Genomic DNA, 10851 nt, shown 5'->3' with positions numbered 1-10851 from the left:
ATTTATTCATCAAAAATGAAAGGTTTTTGCTTTTAAACGGGGAAAAGGATTAAAACGGGGAACACTAGCATCCCAAACGCATGTCATTAATTATTGTACAGCTTGCCAAAGGCGGGATACAATGTCAGGCTGGACTTCTTAGCAGCCAAGGAAGAGGTTCTGTCCCTAACTTTCTGAGTTGAAAACTTTGATTGGCAACCTTTCGCCTAGTCGAAAACCCCAAGTGTCTAGGCTTACATAAGCGTCCACGTGGTCCAACCCCCTCTAACTTCTCCTGCTTCCTCCGACACGACTGTCCCTTCCCACACCTTCCAGCCAGGCCGGAATGACTCGTAGCCCTCCGGGAAAATGGCACTTGCTCTTCGCCTGCCCAGCTCCGATCCGGCGTTCCCAGTCCCAGGCGCCCGGAGGTGACGGTCGCTTCCCCTGCCCTCTCTTAGGGTTAGTCCCGCCCAATCGACTCCTTAGGTTTTCGGAAGGGCTTCTACTTTGGCATTTATCACGGGCTGTCTGCCTCACTTGCAAAGCAGGGTGCCCCTAGCACACTGCCGGGCCTCTCGGGGAACCCACTTAGGGAAGCGAAGCAAAGCGAATTGCATTTGGCAGGAACCAGCGCTCTTTCCCACGGCGCCATGGGAGCGCACCGGTGGGCACAGAAGGCACTAGGAAGAGGCGGTCGGCGAATAGCGTCACCTCCTAAGCTCCGCCCATCAGAAGCGCCTTCTAAGCTCGTTCTTCCGCCTGCTTCCCCCCTCTTTTCCTTTCTCCGCCATCGTGGTGTGTTCTTGCCTCCACTTCTCGCCATGGTAAGTCCATCGGTCCCCATCGGTCCCCATCGGCCCCCATCGGCCCCAGGGTGGCTTCCCAAACACCCGAGGCCGCTGCCACGAAATGCCTGGGCCGCGCGGGGCGTCGAGGCGCTGGTGCCTTTTAAAGGCTTTTTCAAGAAAAGCTCCAGTTCGGCCACTGTTGTCTTCCTCGGCCTGGAGGGAAGCTAATGAGCCAGCGAGCAACCTGGAGAGGGGCGGGCTGCGCTGCGGCCGCGGATTCAAGGGGACTCTTTCTTTGCCGGGCCGCTGCCGAGTCGGCAGGGATTCCGGTTTCCCTTCGCTTGTAGCGAACTCTGGTTCTGGAGGCGAGGGTTGGGAGGTAGCAGCCACCCCCGAAATCGTGACCTGACTGTGGGCTGCCCGTGGCACGCGCAACGTGGAGGGCAATCAGGAGGGTAATGTGGGCTACTGGTTTTCGAAAAGGGTTTAAGCTTGGCGTGGAGAAGCGAACCACATTTTTAGATCCCAGGACTTTTGTTTAGAGGACGTTTATTCAGAGACTTGAGCGTCACCCCGTGGAAGCGCCTAGAACAAGGGGTGTTTTGTGAACCCGTATGTCATTCTGGCCTTCTTAGTAAATAGCAGTAGCGAACTAGTCACTCTTTACTGGGAAATGTGAAATGTTGATTTACAGATGTGGAGGCGATAAGTACTGATATTTTGTCACTTGTCAAGTAATAGTTTATTACTTGACAAGATTTACAACTGCTACTGTGGGGGGGGGGCCGTGTAATCTTTGCCTTCTTTGTATTGGCTCCCATTATTATGCAAGGGTATGTTCTTTCAGGTTGGCCAGGCATTCAACCTGCATCCGTGCCCTTTTTGCGAGATTATTCTGTAGATTTGGGGGAGTATTGGGGTTGGCCTTAGATGACTGAAGTTCTTTATGAAAGCCAAAAGATGCAACTAGAAACTGAGACAGTCATCCTCGGAAAAGTGACATTTCATTTCTTTTTAAATTTAAAAGTTTATTTTTGTAGCAGTGAAAATTAGCAGTAGGGATAGAGTTACGATTAATACCGAAATGGTGAGTAGATCCTCTGAACCTCAGCAGGGACTTTCCCTAAGTCTTAATTACCCTCCCAATGACACTTGAAAAGTATGTACCCCTATTTTACAAAGTAGAGCACTGAGATTCGTTGACTTGCAAATGGTAGATGGTTCTGTTTGACTCAAAGCTGTGTTCTTCCCAGGAAGCCAAGTTCCCTCGCCATTCCCAGTGTGGTCGTCTGAGTCCTTGGGGGACCGCAGGGTAAACTGAAAGGTAGCCTCTGGCTGTGGAGCAGAGAGGACCTGGGTTTCAATTCTGGTTCTGCACATTGATGCTCTGATTTTGTGCATGTTTCTTAACCTCCTGATTCCACTTATTTAATTTGAACAATAGAAACTGTGGTATCTGCCTCCAGAGAAGTTGTGAGGGTCAGAGACTTGCTTGGTTTGATGGCTTAGCGTTGAGAAGATTTTGGGGCTGGGGTATGTGTTAAGCACTCAAATGTTGGTTTGAAGGAGTTCTTGACTTTGAATCATTCAGGCAGTCTCTAATATCAATGTCTAAATTGATTGCATTTTCTTCCCAGTCTTCTCACAAGACTTTCAGGATTAAGCGATTCCTGGCCAAGAAACAAAAGCAAAATCGTCCCATTCCCCAGTGGATTCGGATGAAAACTGGAAATAAAATAAGGTAAGACCTCCATCATACTGCTTGTATTTTGCTAAATGTAAGAGCCACTGTACCTGGCCAAGGTTACTTTTTGAGTATAAATACATGATTAAAATTGCTTGCAGTCCAATCCACCCTCTGACAGCATTCTCAAATTCCTTTCTAAAAACATGCCTCCTTTGTTTCTGCACTGCATCCAGGCCACAGCTGGGCTTATGGGCAGACAGTTTTCCAATACTTGTTAATTGCCTGGTTATCTTCAGTCTGAGCTAGGTCATAAGGTGGAAGGCTGCCTTATACACATCCTGGTGGAGAAGACCCAGTCAGTGTTTTTAGGCTTTTTGTTTTTGTATTTTGTTTTTTTCCGAGATGGATGGAGTCTCGCTCTGTTTCCCAGGCTGGAATGCAGTGGCACAATCTTGACTCACTGCAACCTCTGCCTCCCAGGTTCAAGTGATTCTTCTGCCTCAGCCTTCGGAGTAGCTGGGACTATAGGCATGTACCCAGCTAAGTTTTGTGTTTTTAGTAGAGATGGGGTTTCACCATATTGGCCAGGCTGGTCTCGAACTCCTGAGCTCAAGTGATCTGCCCCTCTCGGCTTCCCAAAGTGTTGGGATTACAGGCATAAGCCATTGCGCCCGGCCTTTGTTTTTGTTTTTTGAGACAGGATCTTGTTATGTTTTACATGCTTCATTGACACTATCACTGCAGCCTCTACACCACCAGGCTCAAGTGACCCACCCGCCTCATCTCTCTGAGTAGCTGGGACTACAGGCACACGCCACCACACCTGGCTAATTTTTAAATTTTTTGTAGGGATGGGGTCTGTCTGTGTTGCCCAGGCTGGTCTTGAACTCCTGAGCTCAAGCAATCCTCCTGTCTCACCCTACCAAAGTGCAGAGATTATAGGCGTGAACCATCGCACCTAGCCCAGTTTTTTAGATGTTTCTCTTTTCTAAAGAGAGACTAGAAAAGATTGGAAAACTGCCCTGAACTGCAGAAGTAGTTGATCTCAAAGGAAAAACATTACTAGAATTGCTATGAAGGACCTCCAAGGTCATCTAGCCTAACTCCAGGGAAAGCTAGGCCTGAAACTCAATGACTCGTGCATGGCTTTTTCAGCCTGTCGCTCTTTGGACCTGATGGGCCTTGAGACGGGTTTTGAAGGGAGGAAACATAAGTATCAAGAATCAGCAAGAGCTGCCCAAGGTTCAGCAGTTGCTCTCTCACCCAGGCTGAGTGCAGTGGTGCAACCCTCCCACCTCAGCCTCCTTCTGAGTAGCTGGGACTACAGGCGTTCACCACCATGCCTGGCTAATTTGTGTACCTGTTGTAGAGATGGGGTTTTGCCATGTTGCCCAGGCTAGTCAAAGCACTTTTTTTTTTTTTTGAGACAGAGTGTTGCTGTCATTGCCCAGGGTGGAGTACAGTGGTGTGATCTTGGCTCACTGCAACCTCCGCCTCCCGGGTTCAAGCAATTCTGCTGCCTCAGCCTCCCAAGTAGCTGGAATTACAGGTGCCTGCCACCACACTCGGCTAATTTTTGTATTTTTAGTAGAGACGGGGTTTCACCATCTTGGCCAGACTGGTCTTGAACTCCTGACTTTGTGACCCACCCGCCTCCCAAAGTGCTGGGATTACAGGCGTGAGCCACCGCGCTCAGCCAGAACTTGATTCGAGTTGTATGGCAAAGCTAGTGGGATTGGTTTGCTAAGAAGACTTAAAAGTGTGGCTTCTTAGGGCTAAAGTTGAGGGCCCATTTCCTTGGATCATTTAGCCAGTTAGATGTGAAAATTGCCACCCATTGTAATGTTATGGGCTAGTTAATTGCTTACCATTTGATTACTGGATACTAGACACTGTCCTTTATTGTTTGATACATCTACAGGAACGTCGGGTTTCTCTGTATCCTGCCTGATGGTGGGACCTGCTTGTGAAGAATGAAAGAAGTATATATAAGCCAGGCACAGTGCCTCATACCTATAATCCAAGCACTTTGGGAGAGGCCAAGGCAGGAGGATTGCTTGAGGCCAGGAATTTGAGACCAGCCTGGGCAACATAGGGAGACACCCCCCACCCCCATCTCTACCGAAAAAAAAAAATTAGCTGGACTTGGTGGCACATGCTTGTGATCCTAACTATTTGGGAGGCTGAAGTGAGAGGATCACTTGAGCCCAGGAGTTCACAGGCTGCAGTGAGCTGTGATCCGGCCACTGCATTGCACCCTGGACAACAGTGTGACCCTGTCTCAAAAAAAAGAAAAATGTATGTAACACTCAATGCCTAGTTCAATAAATAACTTGCTATTAAACTCTGTGGTCTCCTAGAATTGAGAAGGTATTTTGTACGTAAGATTATATACCTTTGACCCAGATAATTGACCTGATGGAATGATTTTCATTGTCTTAGCTATCTTCCAGTTTTAAAAATGTTTTGAAAGCAGGTTGCAATTACAGTGCTTCATTTTGTGGAAGTACTGCCATTATCCTGCTGAGAGAAAAGCCATGTTAATCATTTTTGATTTTGCCTTTATGAGGGTAAAATCATGACAGATTGACATGGACAATTCAGGGATTGCTGTTTCCCTGTACTAGATGTGAATGGGGGGAGTTGATTGATTGTAAAGATCACGCGAGGCCAGGTGCAGTGGCTCACGCCTGTAATCCCAACACTTTGGGAGACAGAAGCGGGTGGATCTCAAGGTCAGGAGTTTGAGACCAGCCTGGCCAACATGGTGAAACCCCGTCTCTACTAAAAATACCAAAATTAGCTGGGCGTGGTGCGGGGGGGAGGACTCCATCTCAAAAAAAAAGTATCATGGGGGAGCTTTTATGTGTTTGTGACCCATTATGAAGGGGTTCAGAATATGTGTGTACCTCCAGGTCCATTGAATCAAAAGTGGGTGCAGGTACACTTGGAGAGAGCGGGCTTCCCCACTGCTGTGATCCCAGTTAAGAGCCTAGCCTTGAATTATTTTGAGAGGATAAAACTTGACTTGGCTAGTTTTTAAACACATAGGGAATCTTTTTTTTTTTTTTTTTTTTTACTCTCCAGAAAGAACTCCAAACTTGTTAAAGGAGAGAAAAGTGGTACCCTTTGTATTTTGTGGTACCTAAAAGGTTGTGTGAATGGGAACGGCTAAATTGCTGTCGGACTGCCTTTGTAACTTGACATGTTTTTCTGTGTAGGTACAACTCCAAAAGGAGACACTGGAGAAGAACCAAGCTGGGTCTATAAGGAATTGCACATGAGATGGCACATATATTTGTGCTGTCTGAAGGTCACGATCACATTACCGTATCAAACTGAAAATGTCACCACTCTCTGGAGAGTTCGACGTATTTTCCTCTCTGAATCTATTATGAATGCGTTGGTTGGCTGGGTTCAGTAATAAATATGTGAGGCCTTTCATTTCAATTGCTGTTGTATTGTGGTTTGTCAAGTACTGAATTCTCCCTTCCCTGCCAAACCTAACAACAGTATCCAGTAGACCTTTCTGCAGTGATAGAAACGTTCTCTGGCTACCATATGCTTGAAGTGTGTTTAGTGTAAGGGACTGATTCTGCAAATTTTATTTTATTTTATATATATTTTGAGACGAGTCTGGCTCTGTTGCCTAGGCTGGAGTGCAGTGGTGCGATCTCGGTTCACTGCAACCTCCGCCTCCCGGGTTCACGCAGTTCTCCTGCCTCAGCCTCCTGAGTAGCTGGGATTACAGGTGCCCCACACCACGCCCGGCTAGTTTTTGTATTTTTAGTAGAGACAGGGTTTCACCATATTGGCCAGGCTGGTCTCAAATTCCTGACCTTCAGATCCACCTGCCTCAGCCTCCCAAAGTGCTGGGATTACAGGCGTGAGCCACCACGCCCGACCTCTCATGGTTTTTACAATCGATCACCTCCCCCATTCACGTCTAGTGCAGGGAAACAGCAATCCCAGAATTTTATTTTTAGTAGAGACGGGCGTTCACCATGTTGGCCAGGCTGGTCTCGACCTCCTGACCTCAGGTGATACACAACCTCTGCCTCTCAAAGTGCTGGGATTACAGGCATGAGCCACCGTCTGTTTTTGTACAGTCTGAACGATACAGTTCCTACATTTTTAAATAGTTAAGAATATTTTATGCCATCTGAAAATTGAAATAAAAATTTCTGTCCATGTAAAATGTTCTTGTTTCACAGCCATGTGCATAACTTACGTGTATAAATGCACCCTTGTGCACAGAGATAATGTGGCCTGCAAAGCCTAAAATATTTACTACTTTGCTCTTTATGGAAAAAGATTGCCAACCCCTGTTCCTGCATTCAAGAGAGTTCACTTTTGTTTTTAAAAAAATCTAGGCTAATTGTTGACATTGTAACAGGTAATGCCATTGCCTGACTTATTGAAGAGCTATAGCTGAGTGAATGTACACGGAAATCTTGTGGGTTTGAGCTTTTACCGGGTTAGTGCAGCTTCTTTGGTACCCCTTGCAGTTTCCCTGGCTGACGAATCACCAGGGAATTATGTTTAACATCTCAAAGAACCAGTAGCAACTTCATATTTAGAGAGATGGTTAGCAAATTATTGGCCACCTTTGTGTCAGGCACTGTTCTAGGTACTTGGGATTCATTGGTTGATAGACAAATTATGTGGCATGTTAAGTGGTGACAACGAATATGCCAATATACAAGCCTTAACAGATCTTTTCTGTAGAAAAGGTGAGAGGGAACAAAGCTCCCCCAATTACCAGTGGAATTAGGATTGAAACTGCAGCAACAAGGGAAAGAACAGGGTTTGGCTGTAACTCCCTGCCCAGTCGATAGGGGGCCTGTGCTGCCTGGACATAGCTGAGAAGGCAGGTGGCAGGAGATGTGGGCTGCTGCATAAAGTGTGCAAGTGATATAGGCGGGATTGCACAGCAAAGGATTCCTGCCTACAACCACACTAGGAGGTTCAGATGAAAACAATTCCGGCCGGGCACAGCGGCTCACACCTGTGATCCCAGCACTTTGGGAGGCTGAGGCAGACGGATCACCTGAGGTCAGGAGTTCGAGACCAGCCTCGCCAACGTGGTGACGCCTCGTCTCTACTAAGTAAAGTACAAAAATTAGCCGGGCATGGTGGGCACGCGCCTGCAGTCCCAGCTACTCAGGAGGCTGAGGCAGGAGATTGGCTCAGACCCGGGAGGTGGAGGTTGCAGTGAGCCGAGATCACCCCACTGCACTGTAGCCTGGGCAACAGAGCAAGACTCTTGTCTCAAAAAAAAAAAAAAAGAAAAAAGCAATTCCTAAGTGCATGGCACTCACCAGAAGTGTGAAGAGTGAGCTCCAGAATACCAAGGAACTTAGGAGCTTTAAAGGATCTTTGGAATCTACCTCCTGAATCCCTAGACTGCAAATACTTTTTTCTTTTTTCTTTTTTCTTTTTTTTTTTTTGAGACGGAGTCTCACTCCTGTCGCCCAGGCTGGAGTGCAGCGGCATGATCTGGGCTCACTGCAAGCTCCGCCTCCCGGGTTCACGCCATTCTCCTGCTTCAGCCTCCCAAGTAGTTGGGATTACAGGTGCCCACCACCATGCCCGGCTAATTTTTGTATTTTTTTTTTTTTTTTTTTTAGTAGAGATGGGGTTTCACCATGTTGGCCAGGCTGGTTTCAAACTCCTGACCTCAGGTAATCCGCCTGCCTTGGCCTCCCAAAGTGCTGGGATTACAGGTGTGAGCCACTGTGCCCGGCCTGACTGCAAATGTTTTCTCTTATTGCATCAGTGATGACTTCATATTCAAAGAAAGCTGCCACTGTGAACAGCAGTTGGTAAATATTAACATACTTAAAAATGTTACTCAAGGCCGAGTGCAGTGGCTTGCCTGTAATCCCAGCACTTTGAGGGGCCTAGGCAGGTAGATCGCTTGAGCCCAGGTATTCGAGACCAGCCTGCACAATATGGCAAAACAAAAAATTAGCCGGCCAGGGTGTAGCGCACCTGTAGTCCTAGCTACTTGGGAGGCTGAAGTGGGAGGATCACCTGAGCCTGGAAGGCCGAGGCTACAGTGAGCCATGATCATGCCACTGCACTCCAGCCTGGGTGACAGAGTGAGACCCTGTCTCAAAAAACTCAAAATACTCAAGTCCAAAGGAGAGGGACTTGATAAAATTAACTGACAGTCACAAGACGGAAATTTCTAACCATTTCAGACCATTAGAAAGCAGTCTTGTGCTTCAGAGTAGGTTGGGTGTTTGCTAACAGAGCCCAAGGAGGTTAAGTGACAAGGCTAAGATCTAATTAATGGCATAGCCGGCTTTCTCTACAGACCTCGAATAGTTGGGATTACAGGCGCCCAACAGTTGCACCTGTACCCAACTACTCAGATAGGTAGGATTAGGATTTGGAGAAAAGGAAAATGATGTGGACAAGGGGTTAGCTGTGTGTGAGGGGTTTATTTGGAGCCTGGGAGTTGAAAGCTGTGGGGTCTGGATCCAGTGGCCCCTCGCTATCTTGTACAATTGCCAGTACCTGTTTCCCCATCTATGAAGGGAAATTGGATTAGATCAGTGCATCTTGAAGGGAGGAATGGGAACTTGCGATATATTTTAAGATTTCAAAAAGGTACTGAAATAGTAAAGAAGTGAAGCATTAGATGACAGGTTTTGAAAGACAGGAAGTCACCCCTGTGGTGACACTGCCCATCCCTTGACCTACTGAGAAGCAGGCAGCAGACTGGTGGTTGAGTTTGCTGCTGTCTGTGTATCACCAGACTATAGTCTGGATTCATCAAACCCTGCTCCCAGGCCAGGCGTGGTGGCTCATGCCTGTAATCCCAGCAGTTTGGGAAGTCGAGATGAGTGGATGATTTGAGGTCAGGAGTTGGAGACCAGCCTGGCCAACATGGTGAAACCCTGTCTCTAAATACAAAAAAACCCTGTCTCTAAAATACAAAAATTAGCCGGGCGTGGTGGTGCAGGCCTGTGTTCCCAGCTATTTGGGAGGCTGAGGCAGGAGAATCGCATGAACCCAAGAAATGCAGGCTGCAGTGAGCCGAGATCACGCCATTGCACTCCAGCCTGGGCCACAGAGTGAAACTTCATCTCAAAACAAAACAAAACCCTGCTCTCCACCACTCACCAGTTGTAAGCCCTCAGCATCCTCATCTGCGAAATGGAGTCTCCCTCAGAAGGTTGTGAGGATGAAATTTAATAATTCACCAAAGCACTTGGTTCAGTTGCCTGACTAGGAAAAGGAGATGAGGAGTAGGGAGTGAGCAGGAAGAAAGTTTTGGTGTCAGTCCCCAGCACAGATGCGCCATATGTTGGCACAGGGAGACGGAGGAGGTTGTGATGGGAGGCTGAGATAAAGTCAGGCAGAGCTGCCATGGAGTTGGTGCTCAACATCAGCTGCTAGATTGATGTCAGTTCTCTTCCAACTCTGGGGTTTTAATTTGGAGGGACAGAGTAACCCCTCAAGGTCTTGCAGTCAAGCCTAGGGTTGAATCCCAGCTTCATCACTGAACCAATTGTGGGACTTTCCTCTCTTAGAAGACTTTTATATCCAGAGTCATACCTGACTACCTCAGGTTTGTAAGGATTGATTGATGTCTGTAAAAGATTAGTTCCAGGAGTGTATATTCAAGGTAAATTCAGTCTATGCTCCCAAGTAAAAAGGTTTTGTTTGTTTTGAGACAGAGTCTCGCTCTGTCGCCAGGCTGGAGTGCAGTGGCACGATCTCGGCTCACTGCAATCTCCGCCTCCCGGGTTCGAGTGATTCCTCTGCCTCAGCCTCCTGAGTAGCTGAGACTACAGGCACGCACCACCACACCTGGCTAATTGTTTTGTATTTTAGTAGAGACGGGGTTTCACCATCTTGGCCAGGATGGTCTTGGTTGGACTCCTGAACTCGTGATCCGCCTGTCTCAGCCTCCCAAAGTATTGGGATTACAGGCGTGAGCCACCGCGCCTGGCCTTGTTTGTTTTTTTAAGACAGAGTTTTGCTCTTGTTGCCCAGGCTGGAGTGCAATGGCCCGATCTCAGCTTACTGCAACCTCCGCCTCAGGGGTTCAAGCAATTCTCCTGCCTCAGCCTCGCAAGTAGCTGGGATTACAGGCCTGCACTACCATGCCCGGCTAATTTTTTTGTATTTTTAGTAGAGACGGGGTTTCACCATGTTGGCCAGGCTGGTCTCAAACTCCTGACCTCAAGTGATCCACCCGCCTCAGCCTTCTAAAGTGCTGGGATTACAGGTGTGAGCCACCATGCCTGGCTGTAGAAAGTTTTTAAGAAGAGAAAAGGATCAGTTCCACCAGATATTCTTCCATTTTACAGGTGAGAAAAAGGTAGGCTGGACATGGTGGTTCATGCCTGTAATCCCAGCAGTTTGGGAGGCCGAGGT

The 10851-nt window shown here is 47.6% G+C and overlaps 1 protein-coding gene and 1 non-coding gene across 3 annotated transcripts; both read left to right on the top strand.

The window, feature by feature from the left end:
- The first annotated feature begins 310 nt into the window (after window positions 1-310).
- Window positions 311-5907, top strand: RPL39 (ribosomal protein L39). 2 transcript variants are annotated; one of them, XM_077987354.1, is made up of 4 exons: window positions 311-410; window positions 607-806; window positions 2408-2511; window positions 5679-5907. In XM_077987354.1, exons 1-4 carry the CDS (start codon window positions 326-328, stop codon window positions 5725-5727), a joined length of 438 nt encoding a protein of 145 aa, XP_077843480.1. In that variant the 5' UTR covers window positions 311-325; the 3' UTR covers window positions 5728-5907. The 2 variants fall into 2 exon arrangements, with proteins under 2 accessions (XP_077843480.1, NP_001254467.1); NM_001267538.2 differs by lacking the exon at window positions 311-410 and having other exon boundaries at window positions 753-806; window positions 5679-5829.
- Window positions 4927-5058, top strand: LOC114675221 (small nucleolar RNA SNORA69). Its single transcript, XR_003726311.2, has one exon. It is a non-coding gene; the product is annotated as a small nucleolar RNA SNORA69 (small nucleolar RNA).
- Window positions 5908-10851: the final 4944 nt, after the last annotated feature.

The sequence above is a fragment of the Macaca mulatta genome, chromosome X (assembly GCF_049350105.2).
Source record: "Macaca mulatta isolate MMU2019108-1 chromosome X, T2T-MMU8v2.0, whole genome shotgun sequence".
NCBI lineage: Eukaryota > Metazoa > Chordata > Mammalia > Primates > Cercopithecidae > Macaca > Macaca mulatta.
This window is presented reverse-complemented; position numbering and strand designations above follow the sequence as displayed.